The sequence below is a fragment of the Eutrigla gurnardus genome (genome assembly GCF_963514095.1).
Source record: "Eutrigla gurnardus genome assembly, chromosome: 12".
Classification (NCBI taxonomy): domain Eukaryota; kingdom Metazoa; phylum Chordata; class Actinopteri; order Perciformes; family Triglidae; genus Eutrigla; species Eutrigla gurnardus.
Genome location: NC_139926.1, coordinates 21,197,785 through 21,217,085, shown reverse-complemented (window position 1 = coordinate 21,217,085; position 19,301 = coordinate 21,197,785). Strand labels below are relative to the sequence as shown.

The following is a 19,301-nucleotide window of genomic DNA, read 5'->3' as shown; positions in this document are numbered from 1 at the left end:
TCCACATTTCCCTTTACTTTACGTGACATCCTCCTTTCAGGTAATATGATTTAAGATTGAATATTAAATTTACCTCAGGTGTATTTCCTGCCCGGGGAGTTGAAATTGTAAAACTACACACTTACAGTCACCTTTTTTAATGGCAAACCTCTGATCTGTTCTTTCATCTCTCCCGATTTCCTCTTTCTCAACTTAACTTCACCTGACTGAATGGGGTAGGCTGCACAGGGAGATAATATTGTCATCACACCACTGGAATGACTCTGGAAAGCTCATCGGAATGCTAATTCCTCATGTTTCTCTTCCTCTCCTGCATTCTTGCACCTTTACTTTACTGTGTTGTTTCCCTTTGTGCACATAATTGAAGAAAACATATTTTAAAACGACAGGTGAGGTTTCTCAATCTCAAGGACGCATCCCTGGTGGCATCTGCACCTTTGTTTTACTGGTAGTTAATGGCATTCTGATCCAGAAAACGCATAGAAGCACATATTTTAAATAAAAAAAGAATGCACACATAGTGGAGAAGCAATAAAGGACAACATAATCATGGCATTTAGCCAGTTGCATGCAAGACTACAAAGACCTTTCTTGATAAAGAATACCAGCTGACGCACTTATCAACCATTACTCCATAAAAAAAATACAGCAATCAAATGCCTTGAAAAGGTTAATACAAATATTTATTTTATTAAAAATGTGACTTTGACACAGCTGCAGTGATTTACACGTTGTGTTGTATAAAAGAAGACGGGGACAAAGCATTTGGGATAGCAATCTCTTTTCTTCCTTATGTTCCCTTTCGTTCTCCTTTCATCTCTCTCTCTGCCTCACACACACACACGCACACACACACACACTCACACACACACACACACACACACACACACACACACTCACACACTCTCACGTGCACTGAGCACATCCTAAATATGTATAACCGAGGCACAAAAACATTCTAAAAGACTAAATAAAAGCCTAAACAGAACTACAACGTCAGTGAGCACAGTAACAGTAACATTGTGTTGATATAAGTTTACGACGTAACAGGCCTCATAAATACAAAAGGATTTTAAAAAAACAGACCAAATTCTCATAGATATTAACGGTTTGATTCGATGCTCAGGACTCCTGTTCCAGTAGCTGCAGATAGGTGGCAGTGGTGTGACGCTCTGAACTGAGAGCAGAATCGCTGTCAGGGGGGGGTTGAGCTCATTTACACTAAATTATCAGGTTTTAGCACTTGTTCAAATACTTGCCAGCATGAGATAAGTGGCTGTTAATATTGGTGAGAGGTTTGGAGCCTAAATCTTTTGAAATTGCTGAAGTAATGTTCCTTTAGGTTATGCATTGTCTTGATTTAAATGACGTAGAAGGCTGGTGTAAATATACACCCGCCTCATGATGAATTGAGATGAAAATCAGCATGTTTTGAAATCAAACAGGCGGCGTTTTTTTAACATGAACATCAAATACATGAATCATAGCCGTCCAAACATTTAGTCTCTCTGTTAGCCTGCAAAACGATCAGTGTACACTGCACACACTTAACTGTACATACATGATAAAGTAGTCACAATCTATCGGCTAGACCATCTATATTTAGCCGTACTGCGGTCCGCATTCAGCCCAAGAGATTCCAGTGGTGTGACATTGACAAACATATCTTCATCTATTTACAATCCAGTTCATCTCCACAAATACAGCGCGGATAGACAAGGTAGAAAAAAAAGAAAAGAAAAGAAGATCTTCATTCAAACAATGCACATTTTGATATAAAAAAGGATAAAGTATATTCACATATAAATACTGTACATACATCTGTAATACATGACAGTTAAATAACCGTTGCTAAGACTGAAAAAGAGCATTTTTTTAATGAAAAGGGTTCAGGTTATATCAAATACCCTGGTCACTATAGTAACGGTAAGGGGAAAGACGACAGATCCCAGTGTAGACCACACTCACACACACACACACACACACACACACACACACACACACACACCCCTATGCACATACACACTCCTCCTATGAACTCTCCCACACAGGCACACACTGGCACATGCAAATAAAAGAAGAACATTGTGAGGATCATCTGTCGTGCATCGAGGAATACCTGACCTGTGTTCTCCAAACGTCAGGACAAACAGATCCAAGCATGTTCCCTCCCATTCTCTGTCTTTTATCATCTTTAATGTAGACCGGGACAAAGACAAGGACACAAAGATAGTCTATGTGAAGAAATTACACAAACATAAGTACAAAAAACAGTACAAAAAGTTATTTTTGTTTTTTAAAAATTCAGTAGCATAATGATAACAGTCCAGATCAGCAGCACTGGTCCACTGTGTTAAACGGAGGTTTCCGATTGGAGCAGCAGTATAAACTTGTGAGACTTGGGGTCGATGTACTCCTCCGTCAGTCGGATGTATGGGATGCCCTTGATGGTCACAGCTAAGCTAAAGTCAAGACACCTCAGTAGAAACTCCGACCCCTCCTTTATGCCGCCGGTGACAGACGCCTCGCTGACCAAAGTCCACTGGTCAGCCATCCAGCGCTCCGGGCCGTACTGCAGGGTCGGACCGGGGGCCAGGTAGGCCTCCAGGAAGCACTGGATACACAGACAATCACAATACATGTTCACTTTTTGATTTGCTATTGGATGGTGTAAATTATTTCTAATTAACAACTAAGACTTATTAATTATTGATATTGGGAAATAGTTGCCTGATGCTGCTTGGGGAAGATTGCCATAGTAAATGTATTCCTAGAATTACTGCAGATCCAAGCCAAAGACATGATAGCCAGGAACCTCTCATTGCAATATTTCAGTTATCACATGATGTTCAACGCCAGACTCACCTTAGGACTCATGTTATTGACGAGGCAGAAAGCCAGGTGCTTCTGGATGCTCTCCATGCTGTGGCAGTGCTGCCTCCTGGTGGTGCGGAGGTACTTCTGCAGGGCACGGGCCATGGAGGGAAATATAGCCAGCGCTGCTTCTCGCACGTCCATGATGTCAGACGGCGTCGCGATCTCGTCCTCTTTCTTCATACGGCGGACATGTGTGAAGGCCTCCTCCACAGCCACCACCAGCCTGACAAAGAGGACACACACACACACACACACACACACACACACACACACACACACACACACACACACACACACACACAGTTACATACCAGTCTATATATCAGTGAGCTGCCCTCCAACTCCCTGACATCTGACTCACCTGGCTCTACGTTTACGGACTCTTCTTTCGTAGTCGGCCTCCTCGTAGTACAGCTCATTGTGGGCGCTGTCCTTGCGTTTGGCAGCAGCTGTAACCATGGCGCGTGACTGACTCCCATTAGCAGGCTGTGCTCCTGCAGTGTTCCCAGGGGCTGCACCAAAAGGAGACGACAAATTGACTCCATCGGTTTGAGGCAGGAGAAAGCAGCAGCTGACCCCACCAGGGTCTCTGACTCTGATTAATGGGCCGTATCTCAATTTGAATCGTGGACAGAAAAGGTTGAATGGGAGGAGAAATCGAATCTCACACAACCTTGCAAAACGACTATGAATCAAGCTCTTTGGTGAGTATTTTGTCCTATTTCTGGCTTTGAGAAACAAGAGTGGATGTTCATCTTTGTTACTTATCTGGGGCACCCTGTCCGATCATGTGTCTCAGTCACAGAGAATGTTAATTATAACACTGAGAAAAGGAGCAATTTCCACTTGAAGCAACTACGTTTCTCTGATGCAAAAAAAAAAAAAAAAGATTAAATATTCATATTTCACTTCAAAGGCCATAGTTATCGTCTGATCTGTGAATTTACTGGTTAGTGTGACAAACGCATAAACCTAATGGAGCCTGTAGAGCAGTATATATTGGAGTTCCTGGGGTTTTATAGTGGGGGAGTAAGGTGTGGTCCATATTAATGAGGATCAGAGCAGTTTGGGGGAGGCTACACAGAGTAAACGCTGCAGGTCAGGTAAGGATATTAATCATTAATAATCTGATCTGCATATTTATTTGTGTGCGTGTGCAGGTGAGAAAGAACCACTGAATATAGCTACATAACATAGATGAATAACTGTGGAAATAATGTCAGATATTTTGCACAGGGAGGATTTAAAATATTTTCCATTGAAAATATTGTTAAAAACAGCCTTTTTTAACTTCCTGGCCTACATATTTATGCAATGAGCAGAGCAACTTTGAAGGACTGTGAATGAGAAAGAGAGGATGGGGGTTGAAGTGAGTGGAAAATGAGAAGAAGGAAGTGGTGGAGGGGGGGGGGGGATCCAAGCTGGAGACGGGCTGAGCGGGAGGAAAGAGAGATGTGGGAGTATGTGAGGAATGAGCGTTACTCTGATGAATTATTGAGAGCCTGAGATTCCACGGCCCCCTAGAGGCCTCTCCGCTGCACTTTGATAGGGGAGGGGGTTGGGTGGATCGAAGGTGCTACGAGGACACCATTTCCCATACTGCATCCCTGCAACAGACCGACAAATCAACCGTGCTGCGTAGGGGATGCATCGGTAGGAGATGGAGGACCTCTTTAACGACAGGAAAGAGTGCAATATGTGACATTACAGGATGTCTACAGTACATGTGGGTGCAGGGAGGCAATTTATCAAGAGCATTGTAGCATCGCCACAGTGGGAGTTTGTGTGTGTGTAGTAGAATTTCCTGTCCCAGATGCATACAGTATATATATATAGGGATAGAGGCTGTGGAGTGCTTTAAAGATGGAGGGAACCGAAGCGTGAAATAAGAGGCTTCCTGTGATGAAGTGCTGTGTAGAGTGATATGGAAGACTTTTATCTTTACTTACTGTCCGAAAGGTATTTTCTCAGTTTGCTTTTAAAAGCTGCTCATGGAAGAGACGGAGGTGGAAAAGAGAACATCACAAGACAAAAGCTGAAGATGAGGTGAAGCAGGTTCTAAGACGTCGACTAGATCTAAGAGTCAGACTTCAGATAGACGTCTACGCGAATCCGTTGCATAAAACTGTCCCCTTCTTGACTTTCTTATGTGAGACTTATTTGCTGTGACAGAGGAACCGCATCATGCCGCTCCACTCCAGCAGAAAATGTTTGGACTTTTCACCCGGAAAATCCAGTGAAAAGAAACGTAACGCATGACACAGTGCAGTCCTGCAGAAGGGCTAATCTACGCGGTAATCATCGGGATCTTACCGTCAACGTTGTAGACCTTCAGCCCGGCCAGGTGTTTGGCAGCCCGGTGCTTGGAGGCAGAGAGGAGGGCGGGGTTATGGAGGGGGAAATCTCTGTAGTAATACTCCAGAATGGACAGAGCAGCCTTCTGGATGCTGTGTGAGAAGAGAGAGAGAATTTACATCATGGCTGAATCTAATAATGCTTAATTCAGAGAGCAGAGATATCGTCATTTATTCCACGCATTCATCTTCTGCGTCACAACATGGTGCCTACATTACCCACAATGCAACCCATTATGTTTATCGCCTCATCACACCAACCTTATCTAATTGCCACAGTTATCTCCTAGCCCTGTCAACGCCACGCAGTCAATCAGCACAGAAAGTCAGCCATAGGATGAGCGCCTCGGCCCGGCCCTTTGTCATCCCCCCCCCACAAACTCCTAGAATAGATCGCCTTGAGCAAACTAGATGAGTAACTCAATTACTGCCTGTGCCAGTCTCCCCCGTGGACGCTGGCCTCCAATTACACACACACTTCACCAGAGTAAAGACTGAGACTGAATGCCAGTGTGTGAAATGTAAACCTCTAACATGCCTGTATGTAGAGTTTCTTCTTTAATTCTCATGAGAAACGATCAACGTACCTAAGCTGTCCGATGTTGTAGTGACGCGTCTCTCCGTCCGTGGAGCGGATGACACACACGCTGTAGCACGGCTGGAGGTGACGGAGCTCCAGCAGCACCACAGCCAGGTAGTGGACGAACAGCTGGGAGTCCACGAGGGACACGGCAAACTGGACTATGCCATGGTAGTCCTCATCCTGCTTAGACCACATCACAGGCTCAGTAAAAACATTCTGGATGAAACACATTCTTTAATTTCAGGCAGCCATGAAAAGTTACGCATATAATACAGCAAATGCCACAAACTTATTAAATATTTAATTAAAAGAAAATGTAATAAAATTGTTTTGATACAGATGTTTTTGACACTAAATGTTTGGATGAATACAAATGAAATAAACATTTTTTCCCCCCTTAGGCTAATGAAAGTCATAGTAAAGAATATAAAAACAATGATCAAATATAATATAAAATGACAGATTATCGTTCTATTATCGTTCACCATCAAACCCACCTGTGCATCGAGGATCCGGACCCCATAGAAGAGCCAGTAAGACATGGTGAGCAGGAGCGTGAGTGTGGTGAGGAAGGCACGGTACACACACACCCTGGGCAGGCTCGCACGGTCCGGTTTGAGAAACAAAGCCCACATGGCAATCAGGAGGATGAGGAGCTTGAAGGCGATGGAGAGGAAGAGGCCCTCGCAGGCCGCACCGCAAGCCTGCAGCCTGTCAGGCCACATTACAGCCGGAAGAAGCAGGAAGGCCAGGGGCGTGGCGAGCACCAGCAGCCCCACACACAAGCCCACAGCCAGAGGGACGTACCGGCGGAAGCTTTGGGTCCGGTCCTGGATTCCCTTCCCCAGACCGACGATTTCCTCCTGGGAGATACTCAGCTCTGAGGTGCCTGTCACCGCAGTGGTGGTTTCCCCCCAGTTATCATCCTGTGAGAGGAAAGACAGGAAGGGTATGTCTATTTGGAGTTGTTGGCACGTAAAGGGTTCATTCACCCAAATTACACAAAAACCTGGAATGGTGTTTTGGCCCTGTAGGGGCAGCAGAACAATGTATATGATCAATATTGCCATATAATCATCTTATTAAGAGAACAAAGGTTTCTTATATGTACAACCAGTAACATTTACACTCATATTAATGTAATTCCAGTAGTTATTCTTCCACAAACCAACATGGAAAGATGCTGATGGGGACAGATTTGGGTGATAATTCTCTGTATGAGTGACACCTTTCACGTAACCCATAGTTATTTGACCTATTGAAGATAGAACCTGGGAAAATAACACCAACACAATCTGCCCTCAGATGCCATAGAGAGGTTCTTTGTCATTCGAAAATGTCTGACAAAATAGAGACATCAGAGTAAAACTCAGGAGAAACCGGCAGATAAACTGATAAATATAAACCCGAATCTGACAGGCAACAATGCCTCCATTATCCTATTTTACTCCCGTCCTGCGAGAGCAATCGTGGATTTAATGCACCATGCACATCCGGCACATCCTCCAGGCTCTTTGGAGATGAGATTCTTCGAGGTTTTGCCTCATTATGACAGCCCTTCAAAGTCCCATTGAAGTAATGTAAGACGACAGGTCGGGGAGTGCCGTAACGTTCACGTTGGCAGGATGATGCAGACGTATGCATCACACACACACACACACACACACACACACACACACACACACACACCCACACACACACACACACACACACACACACACACACACACACACACACACACACACACACACAGACAAAAGCTGAAGCTTTCCAGACCCATCATTGCAAATTAGAGTCCTTTCTTCTTCTTTGGAGTCAGCAGGGTCATTTTTTAGCATCATTTTTCTTTCCAGGAAAAGAGAGACAGGGAGTATAAATGAATGACAAGTCTGCTCTAAATAGGCATTTTTCTTTTGTGTGGCTGTCATTAATTCAGGTAATTAGCCAACCATTGTTCCCCAGAGTGTCACTGCATTGTATATCAACTGCAACCAATCACAGGAGCAGCAGCTGCAGAGACAGGGAGGACGGCTGGAAAAAAAGCCAAGCTGAACACATGTGCACAGACACACACACACACACACACACACACACACACACACACACACACACACACAGTCGGTAAAGTCCCAAATTAGAGCCGCATGGGCCTGATGAAGCTGCCGAGAAACCCAATTGTGCTTATTGAGAAGTTCATATAACTTTATGCAGATTAAGTCAGCCGGGCTGCTATTTGTGAAATGTGAAATATGAAATAGGCGTTGTGTTTGCATATTTCCAATCAGGAAAATGCAGCATGAACACGGTGCATAAATATAAATCCTGCCCTCTATTAACTCAGCCGTGCTGGAGGAGGGGATGCCAACAGCAGCCGGGAGATGAATGAGCGTGAGGAGAGGAGAGGGAAAGTGAGAGAGGGAGGATGGCAGTGATGAGGCAAGCTGTGGCGTAGAAGCAAGAAAGGAGGTGGGTGGAGAAGTAGCATTAAGGTCAGAGGTCAGCGATGTAAGTGCAGTGTCAACTCCATTTAGTATCCGATCTCATTATATCCCTCTTACATATCTCCTCTTTTACTTAACAGAGTCCCAGCCTCTGGAACGGAGCCTGGTAACATTCAACGTCAACAAAAGCCCATTAAGCTTGACAGTTCATAACCATGGAAACAACAGCTGACTAAACACTCTGAAGGTCTTCTGTTCTGGAGCTGCTTTTGACAGCAATATTGATCAGCAGATAATAAGCAATTCACTCTTTCTTACTTACTTTTGCATGGATGCTGTCTATAAGAGTATGAACATCAGGCCCTTTATCCCATGTACGCCTTCTTAACGTCCTTTAGATCTGAAGCCTGAAAACTCCTGCTGTTTTTTAATAACGTAGACAATTATTCAATTGTTTTTGCAATCACATGATAGTGATCGGACCGCTCTCTATTTGGAAGCTGTATTCATGAGCCGATATCAGCTCATCATTGTGTAATTAAAGCAGAAAAAAAATATGCAAATTAGATTGATTTCGTTTGTGTCCACCGTCACCAAATGTCACGCTCAAAGGCAAAGCGAGGAGAGGACATTTAGTTTATTATATTTTCCTGTATTTATTCCAGGAAGTCGCTTTGACTTCAGGTGCTGACTCGCTGTCACACTTACTTACTGAGACAGTTGAACAGAATAGAGCCATTGTTACTAATACCCATAATACCTGTGCTTTTCCTTCTGCGACAATGTTGCTGTGATAAGTCATTCAGACACATCTGACAGTCCAGGTAAATATGCACGGATGCAGACGAGCTTTCCTGCTCATGTCATGTCGTATCTATGAGAGAGACAGCGTATCACTTCCTGAGCTAATACACTGTTAAAACCAGCCATTAAGTCTCAGTGGATTAATCCCATAGATTAATGCTACACTAATCAGGCCTGATCGCTACGTACAGTAAAGCGTGGAGGAGGAGGAACTGAGAGAGCATGAAACTGAGAAGGGTTATGAGAGAGAGAGAGAGAGAGAGAGAGAGAGAGAGAGAGAGAGAGAGAGAGAGAGAGAGAGTGAGAGAGAGAGAGAGAGCTGCTGCTTGCTTGGCAGTCTTTTCATCTGGCAGAGGGTGAATTTGGATTATGGTTCGGTCTGTTCCACTGTCACAAAGCACAATAACACAACAACATACTGATTAGCACACACACACACACACACACACACACACACACACACACACACACACACACACACACACACACACACACACACACACACACACACACACACACACACACTAAACAGTAGTCTGCCAGCTACGAAACACAATGGCTAAGCCCCACTGGCTTGGGTGGAGGTTAAAATGACATTTTGCACATTGGTGTGTTTGCGAGTGTATTAGTGTCACTGTGTTTGTGTGCGAGTGAGTCATAGGAGCTACGGGGACAAACACAAAATGTAATGAAAATGCCTGGCAGGTTTCATACTCATTTACTCAATTATTCTATTAATTGGTGTGGTGTATTTTTTAGTTCATAAAAATGTAAATGAATGAAATTCAATGAAAAGGGCAAAGAAGCAACGTGTGAAAACACGAGTACATGCCTCCACCCCCCCTCAAAAAAAAGCAGCACCGTCTCAGTAACAGACCTGGTGCTCCCTCCATGACTCATTCTCACACACACACACACACACACACACACACACACACACACACACACACACACACACACACACACACACACACACACACACACACACAGAAGCAGTGGTCCAAAAACCGTATCCTTATGTCATAGGCATGCGTGTAAACACAGAGGATTATTCATATCAGCTTTCCTCAAAGTGGCGCTTGGCTGGATGCTAAGGCTAATCTCGGTCTGTGAGAATGTCTCTCTGCTGCCGGGGCCTGTTGGGCCTGTTAGTGTTGGAACTGCTTTGCCATCATCAACAGAGCCGCTCCAAAAACAGCACCGGCCAGGGCTGGACTTTGGTGCCGGTGCTGCTGCTGCTGCTTCTGTGCCGTTTGGACATATTTGTCTGACGGGCTCATGCAATACAATGGCAGATAACCTTACACTCTGGACAATGGAAGTAAGCTACAAGCTGACAATCACATGACATCGTGGAATGTGGCTGCCCAGCCAGAAGCGAATGCTGAGGAAAGGCGGCAAAATAGGTCAGACCTCAGAATTAAAGTCCGACTAAAGGCTTGTTTATATCCTGATCACATTAAATCATTCTCCGTACTCAAGATCACATTTATTTCCCGGCAGCTTCAGCTTTTCTCCTTTTTTTTTCTTACACACAATCCAACAACATACACAAGGACAAAATGACTCTCTTTTTACTATAGATTTCAAGTAGGTCAGGGAGCCTGTGAAGGCAGCCCAAGGCAGAGTTCTCTCAGAGAGCAACACATATACGTCTTCCCCCCCTGCTTTGGTTGTCTTTTTGCTTCTCACTCTGCGTTCTTTAACTTTCATTGCAATTTTCCTGCTTGTCTGCACTGAAATTAACATTCTGTCATTTGTGGTAATGAGCTTTTTTGCTTTCTTGTAAAGAGTTAAATGAGAAGATTGATGAGAATCAACATGTTTTATTATATTTATAGGTTTTGTTTAACATTAAAAAAGGAAATGTCAACAATAAAAAAATAATAAAATTGCTGTTTTATGAGGCCAGTCAACATCAAAGTGATGTAAAAAACATCAACTTACTGTTACACACTTTGGTTTTTGTACAGATTATTAAAATGAGATATCATTAGTGGGTTTTGGAGAAACTCTAAGGGTTTTATTTCATTTTTTCTGGAGCCAAGCTTGCCGTTTTCTCCCCGTTCAAGCTAACATCTGCTGACTAAGGCTGACTGATGTACGAGTGTAATCGATCTTCTCATCGAACTAGAAGGAGTGTTTTTGTCACACTACTTTAAATAATGATCAGGCTTTGATTGCATCTTTAATCCCTGCAGCGGTGACTAAATATCCATTCCAGTCTTTGAGCTGCTTTTTCCCAGCATTCCGCCTCCCTGTCGCAACTTAAAAACCTATTTTACTTGCAGAGCTCAGCAACATCAGCTTTATGGGATGACTGCTACCAATTCACTCTGCTTTCAAAGCGATCGGGCATGAGAGTTATACCCAGTATCACACACACACACACGTACACACACACACTGTAACACAGCGTTGGCCGTAAAAATCTGTGCAGGCCTACAAGAGGGACGCTAATCCTCTGACCTATTTGATCCCTTGTCACCATTGTTATTATGTGTCAGGCGCTGTGGGAATGGGCAGCCAGCTGCTCTGAGGTCGAGTTATAAGGTCACGGTGCCGAGTTCATAATGTAGGTGGATTACTGGGAATTCCAATTTATTCTAAGGGAATAAATGACTTCTCTATAAAAACAGCCCACATTCCTTTATAGTTGATTCATGCCATTTGTTGCCATCAGTTTTGTGTGAAAATACCTGGGCCTCATCTCCCTGGTCTGCTCCAGGTGTGGGTTCTCCTGGCAGAGGCTCTCCATTGTGGACGGGGGAGTCCTGGGAGGGCGTGTCAGGGGGGTTGATGACGACGGACCTCTCGGAGCGACTGCTGTCTTTACTGCTGCTGGCCTTGTGCCGCTCACGGCTTCGTTCACTGGTGATGAACACATGAAGACATAAAGGCACATGAAGTTTGTATTCTCATGCAATCATTTTCTTGATACATTGTTTTCAATCAGAATAGGAAAATAGTTCAAATACCTTCCTGATGTCATATTTGACAAAGAAACACAACAATTCAACAATGTGTCGGACAATTCTGATATTAAAAAAACTTCAAATCTCAAATCTAACCGACATAATCATATTCTATTGATCGAAAAATATAAATCAACTGATCATTTATGAATGAATACTCAAACACAAATTTGCACACCAAACAAGAGCAGAATCAATAAGTAATTTACTAGATTGACGGAACAATAATTGGCAGCAATTCTCCCCTTTTTTTTATAATTTAAATCATCTTTAAGCAAAAAGGCGGATTATTCAGTGAAAATAATGGTTAGTTGCTGCCCTACAGCAAAAATCTGGTGGAGAAGGGAGGGAAACTGATACTGAGGAATGGACAGGATGTGAATCAAATGATTCTCTTATTTGCAGGATCACTGAAATAGGTTAGAGCCGTTCAGCTGTGACGACCCTAATCCACCAGCTCTGTCTGGCTCAATCTCTCCCTTCCCTCTCTTCTGCTTCTCTCTTCTCTTAGTCTGATTTATTTGTCTACAACCAACACGTGGTCTGCTCGGTGTGAAGACAAACACAACAAACTCAATGTGTGCACAGACGTGATTACATGCAAATAACAGTGAAAGATGCTGCGAGAGATGCGATGGAGCAGAAATCCGTGTCATGGGTGGGGGGGGTGGGGTGGGGATCAGATGGGAGGGTGGGCAGACAGGAAACATACCCGTGTCGGTTTGATCTCCCCGAGCGGCTGGAGTGATAGGAGTAGCCCGAGTGGGTCGACTCGGTGTCCATTCCAGCGCTGATCAGAGCCCGCGATTGGCCAGGGGGATGAGGAGAGGTTCGTCGTATGGCAGAGAGGGTAAGTTGGCAGCAGCAGTCAAGAGGAGGAATGGGTTGCTATAGAGACGGGCCTCAGGAATCCACGACGGCTGACAACTACCCCAGAGAGCTGCTTTGGAAGCCACATTGACCTGAGAGATGGAGAGATGGAGAGATGGAGGGTATGAGGCTTGCATCAAAACCTGCAGTGTCGAACGAATGATGCATTCGATAAATTAGGCTTGTGCTGATTATTATTCATGTATTTCAAATGAGAGCAGAATGACCAGTAATCAAATATAAATTTTTCATTTTGTGCTTTTGGACCAGAAGGACAGATAAGACACATAGACATATCTATCATGAATTTATTGAGCAGTCTTTAGAGTTCTGAACTTGGAAATACTTCAAACCAGACATTCAAACGTCACGTTCACAACATGTTTCATGAAGAATTAAAGTGTTTTAAATATCCATAATTTATGCCCCTCATATCAACTGTGTGTTTTTTATATGAGGGTCTCCATGATGCCATTACGGCCAAATCTCTACTATTTAGATGTGTACATATTTATTCAAATCTGGTTGCTAAAACCAATACATCCATAAAACAATTAGATGAATAAATAACACAAATAAATTGCGCTTGTGTCCTCGTCATTATGAGGATCTGACTGAATCTACCAGACTCTCTTCCTGGGCCCTTATGCATGCTGCATGATGCACGAGGACATCTTCACCATTCATTTAAACCTCAATCTACACTCTGTCTGTCTCCCAGCTGTTGCCCTGACAACCACCTGCCAATCACCGTCACCCAGCCTAGTCTCATTTGACTAAACAGGATTATTCTGCCTCCTGTCGTTTACGGCCTATTTGTCATCTCTGGAACCAGTCTTGCATGGAAACAGTAAAACAGCCCATTCAGCACATTTTGATGTGAATCCAGTTTGAGATTACCGTTAGAAGAAGACACCGCAGCGTAGCTGATTTCCAATAAGATGATACAAATGAGGTTTGAACGTTCACGCCTTCCATTACCTATCAAGGTCAATGTGGATGGTGCACATGTGAAACCACAGATTCTACATTAAGGCCCCGATATGCATAAATGATGTAATGACATCACCACTGGCTGGGTTTCAGAATTAGCAAAATGACGGTGTGGTGACAAAAAGTACGGAATTACTGTAGAGTGATTAGGACATCACTTTTACACTGATGCAGCCTATTAGGAGCAGCAGAGCACAGCTGTGCACAGCTGTGCATATATGCAGGACTTCAGTGCATATTGTACTTGAACACACCACTCCCAGCATCAAAGCTGATGTCAGAGCATCCATTTTTAAACGCAAACCACAAGTTTTGACAGGAGAAAGTCATGTCTCTCATCTCTAACCCACATTTGAAGCGTCCGCTGTTGCCTTGGTAACACCGAAGACAGGAGGCCCCATCTAGGAGTAATAATCAATCACCCCTGCTGAGAGTAAATTTGTGTTATGGGTCTATGAGAGAGTGGGGGTGGGAGGGGGGGTGTGGCCCAGTGGGATGGCACAAAGACCAAATAAAGGCTTCTCATCACACCCGGCACCCGTATGGTTAAATGAATAAGGCAATGATTTGAATAAAAGCTGTTAACCCCCTGAGTGCTGCTCTCAGAGCGCGCGGCGGCGGCGGCGGTATGTGGGCCAAGACGATTCCTCTGAGAAGCCACTCATCCACGAGACGAGCACGAAGCGGCATAGTGAACCAGGCCATGTGGAAAATCGCAGCCACGGGGTTAGAAAAACTATCAGTTACAAACCAATGGATAACTATGAATAAAGCATAACAAGTTGCATTACGCTTACTTTGAGTCGCCCCATCCCCCCCGAAGCCCCCCCTCCCCCCAAAAATTCAGCAGTCCTCTGTGAGCGACACTGTTGAAAATGATATGTCTAGTGAGGCGTAGTTGCTTCCCGGTGCAGCCCGTTCTGGTTGGCTGCACCGGGAAGAGACTCACAAGGGCAGGAAGTGACACTAATGTAAAACAAACACTCATTAATGTGTTTGTTTAGGGGATGGGGGCTGCTGCGCAGTGGGAGCTACTGTAACAACAGATACAGGCACACGCGGCGTCATGGACTCGTCTCTTTCCTGTTATATTCGAGACAGAATACAGAATTGCAACAAATGTGTGAGTTCATGAGCGGAGCTGCAACATTTCCCCCTACTGATCAATTAAAAATAGAAAACATAATATTTGTTTAATGTCCTGCATGGCTGCACAGACTTTGGCCTCCAAACCGGGCAAAGGAAGAAAGGTGTGGCATTTGAGATGTCATTAAGAGCGCCCGATGCAATGCTGGCACCCTAAATGGCACAGATCAGGCTCGTAGCTCATAGAGCACATGCTGAGGCCTGGTTACCATGGCATCCCTCACACCCATTAGCCCCTGTGCCTTCCTTCCTTCATGTGTGCCCTGCCCTGGTGGCTTTATGCCATAATCTGCCAGATGCAGCAGCTGGCGATCCCCCGTGTTTATTCCCTTCATCGTTTATTTCACGATTTTAAAGCAATTTTGAAACTAAGAAACCCCCATCTACAACAGATACTACTCTTGGTCCAAAACTAATGATTTAAATGTTTGATGAATCTGCTGATTATTTTCTTTATTAACCGATAAACCATGCAGTGTAACTTATAGAGCCCAGGTGACGCCTTCAAATCCCTTGATTTGTCCAAGCAATTCAGATGGCAACAGTATTCAATTTACTACCGCAGGAGACGAAGAAAACCAGCATATAATCACACAGCTGTCAGTAAATGACATAAACAATTAACTGATTATCAACATGTAATTAAAAATGGTTTCAACAGCATATTATGTTAGCATAATAAAAATGTGTTCCTTTTAAGTGGCAAATAAAATACAGACTTGGCTGCACAGTCCGGTAAGTTAGGGAAGTTCCTCTGAAATCAAACAATGGGCGACACAGTGTTGTGCCAGTGTTATTTATAATTATAACAATCTCAAATCCCTCCATGCACTTCAGATAACCCAGAGGAACAGCTGCAGATTAACACATTATAAAAAAAATCGCTGTTAACTGACTGAAATCTCTTTGGATGGAGCCCAATAACACAGAGACTCCCGTGGAATGTGGACCTACTTTCCTTTCATCGTTTACTGTGATGCTGACATTTCATTCTTGGCACAAAGGCATAATCCTAATGCCTAACCTTAACCCAACCTTAAACCAACTCGTCACCCTTGCCCCCCCCCCCTAAAAAACAAGAGTGGCCCACAATGTGATTACACACATACCATGACAGTAAAAGGAGAACGTTAAGACCTGACACACTTCTCTGGAATGCAAACTTAGCTCAAGTGGAACTAAATAAGAGTACAGTGGAGGGAGCGAGGTGGTGAGAGAGATAAACCGGTGCATTCCTACCTTAAGAGCCGTGCTTTTAATGTCTGTAAACCAACATCTGTACGCTGCCTTACAATGCATCTGCACTCCAGCGTGCTATCAATGGTTCTGAGTAGCCTTAAGGTAGCTCCACGTCTCATTACACTTGTGGCACTCTGCCCTGCCAGCCGGGAAAAAAACAAGGTTTTAAAGAGAACAATGACTAAAGCATTGCTCACACCATTCTCTTTTCATCCTTCGTGGCAAGACTTGCTTCCAGAGGCGGTGACTCATCTATTCAAGGGGTTCCCATAACCTGGAAGGACTTATCAACACTAATCAATAATACATATGTGCTGCTCCTTTCGCTGCTGCAGCATCAGTGACCCTGACATACACGGTGAGAGAGGAGCCTCGCCGATGTAACACCTCATCCAGCTGTGCACAGTGTGCTCTGCTGCAGGCAGCTGCTGCTGATGGCGACACACACGCATCATCATCACCACCACCAGCAGCAGCAGCAGCAGCAGCAGCAGCAGCTCGCGTGTAATACGCCCTTTATTTTATAGGAGAGAGAGAGAGAGCGAGAGAGAGAGATGTTACTTCTCTATTACACAGATGCAGTTACAATAGATCTGGTTGCAGTCACATCCCCATCAGCCACAGTGGAGCATAAACTCCTATCCACTAATAATGCATGCGTTATTGTGTGCTTGTATGTATCTGAAGCGCCGGGCAGGGTCTGAATAAAACGCACACGTACCCCTACAAGGTTACCCCCCACAGAAATATGGGTTAGGACCATTCCTGCATCTGTCTGGTGAGAAGGAGACCATTTTTTTTCCACGACGGCGGCATTGAACTTCATCAGTAATTCCTTCCTTGCGCGCGTCTCCGGCGTTCGGCAGCGGTGTAATACACCCGGTGTGGTGAACGCAGCACCGCGACAATCAGTTCATTCACCTACCTTTCTTTGCTCAGACGCGTGTCATATTCCGTCGCGCGCGTCTCGGTGTCGGTGTCCCGGTGGATGCGGCTGCTGAGGCGCGTCTGTGCTGCGCTGACAGGGGTAGCTGCCTCACACGAGCCTGGCCATTGTGGTGAGCAGTACCAGAGAGGGAGGCAGCGTAGAGGTATACTCTTCATGTGCACGAACAGGAGTATTTCCAGCGGTGGTCCACAAGAGGTCGTCCTTTGCGACGGATTTGGACCTTAAAAAAAAAAAAGCAGGAAGTTGTTGGATGTTTCTGTGTGAGGCAATGTAGTCATCATCAAATTGAAATGCGTTTGATTGTTGTTACTTATCTTTGGGTGTTTGAGCTTCAGAATGACGTGCAGGCTGCATAGTGTGAAGGTCATTCATCTGGTGAAGGGGGGATTTATATCTGAGTCAAATTATTGTGACTCCTCAACTACTATGGAGCTCGATGTGGGTCAAAAAAAGGTGATGTAGAAACTTGAAACCCATAAATACCGAGGATGACAAGAAGATATCACATTTCCAGCAGTTAAACTGTAATGTGTGTATTCATAACGTGGATTCTAGAAGAAGATGACATTTGTTTCAGTCTGTTGATTGAACCTTATTCGTAAAACAAAATAAAGCAAAAAAAAAAAACAATATTTGTATTATGTCTTTAAACATCCCTTGAGTTTTTTTTTAATGATTTAGGCTAATAAACCAATTAAATACATTATTTTAGTGATCTTCATTAACACATTAATAACTTTATCCACTATTCAGCACCTGCCAGGCTGGATAACCACAACCAGGAATGTTGGGAGTGCCGCAGGACACAAGATCATTGAGGTTCACTGTATGGCACCTGCTTTGTGGTGATTGTAACTTTATTTGGGAATATGAGGGTAAGACACCAGCCTTGGGTCATGCTTCAGTGATCTCAAAGATCAGTGTTATCTCAGAAATGTCATTTCTAGACAGCAGCAGTGCCTAACAACTTTGGCCCAGTGACCCACAGATACACTTTCAGGGTCAAGACACGACACCCCTGGTATGGGAGAGAAGTGTGTGAGGGTGGAGGGCATAATTCTGGCTAAGAGGTCCTTAGTTAATTTAAGGCATTACTTCTCTGGCCATCCAAAATGTGGGTGAAATAGGCAATTTTCATTATTTAAAAAAAAGACCAAGGTGGGCAAGGATGTTAGTGTTTGTGAAAAGCACCAACGACAAGTCAAATATCAGTGAACCACAATACAGCAGTAGTTTATTCTTGACCTTAAAGACAGCGGCTGACAAAACCCAAGTTCCATTTAGTAGCTGATCCTTTGGATGTTAAATCACATTTTAATTATAATGCACACTTTTTTAATCCAACATGAACACAACTGGCATTTAAGGAAACTACAATTGCATAAGAACTGAGCGTGAACCCCATCTACTGATGAATCCCATGGGATATGATCGAAAGCTCCAGAACTTACTAGATGGAAATAAAGCAGTGCTTTCAAGGCACACACAAAACACTATAACACTGAACATCTTGGTACAGCTGGGTTCTCTCTCTCTATTTATAAAAAAATAGAATATTAACAGTCTACAGTTAGATGTCCCCCTCTGAATCTCCATCAGAGGGCAGTGTTGCTCCAGATACATTGTGGTGTGTGACAGAACTATACAGACTTAAATACCCCACAATTCTTGTCTAGTTTTAGTGTTTGACCCACAATGGCGAATATACACGATATTAATATCCACATACGTATGGCCTTTACAACTTCCCCTGCCCCATTTATCTTAAAACGTGATGTTAGCTTTGGCCTCTCCTCCTCTGCTCACCAACATACCTATTGTACCCAGTGTGTAGGCCGAGTGTGTAGTGTGTGTAGTGTGCGGTGTGTGGACAAAGGGCTGTCACTCTTGCTGCTGGAGTGGACATGAACAATACCTCGAGCCCCTTGGGCCACATTACACCACAGAGACTTGCATAAAGGGACGAGCGCGGGAGCACAGACAGCGTCTGACTAATGGAGAGAAAAATCAAAGGGACACGCAGGAGTTTGTATCCACTGCCTGATCTCATGAGAAAATATAAAAGCCCAT

At 44.1% G+C, this 19,301-nt stretch overlaps 1 protein-coding gene across 3 annotated transcripts; it reads right to left on the bottom strand.

The window, feature by feature from the left end:
* Positions 1-589: 589 nt before the first annotated feature.
* LOC311022317 (vang-like protein 1) lies at positions 590-17,443 on the bottom strand. 3 transcript variants are annotated; one of them, XR_014598100.1, is made up of 10 exons: positions 17,208-17,443; positions 12,747-12,996; positions 11,759-11,930; positions 6,312-6,740; positions 5,819-5,994; positions 5,191-5,324; positions 3,239-3,389; positions 2,866-3,100; positions 857-2,614; positions 590-807 (listed from the first exon to the last, which is right to left on the bottom strand). XR_014598100.1 is itself a non-coding variant. In XM_084023501.1 (9 exons), the coding sequence occupies exons 2-9, from the start codon at positions 12,815-12,817 to the stop codon at positions 2,354-2,356; spliced, it is 1,629 nt and encodes a 542-aa protein (XP_083879627.1). In that variant the 5' UTR covers positions 12,818-12,996; positions 17,208-17,443; the 3' UTR covers positions 590-2,353. The 3 variants fall into 3 exon arrangements, 1 of the variants encoding a protein (XP_083879627.1); XR_014598101.1 differs by having other exon boundaries at positions 867-2,614; XM_084023501.1 differs by having other exon boundaries at positions 590-2,614.
* Positions 17,444-19,301: the final 1,858 nt, after the last annotated feature.

Bases quoted from the DNA above. Each gene is read 5' to 3' on its own strand.
- LOC311022317 (XM_084023501.1), bottom strand. From the start codon at position 12,817: ATGGACACCGAGTCGACCCACTCGGGCTACTCCTATCACTCCAGCCGC. The intron at 6,741-11,758 runs GTATTTTCACAC...TTCCTCTCACAG, and splicing joins ACCAGGGAGATGAGGCCCAG to GATGATAACTGGGGGGAAAC. The intron at 5,325-5,818 runs GTACGTTGATCG...CTTCTCACACAG, and splicing joins TACAACATCGGACAGCTTAG to CATCCAGAAGGCTGCTCTGT.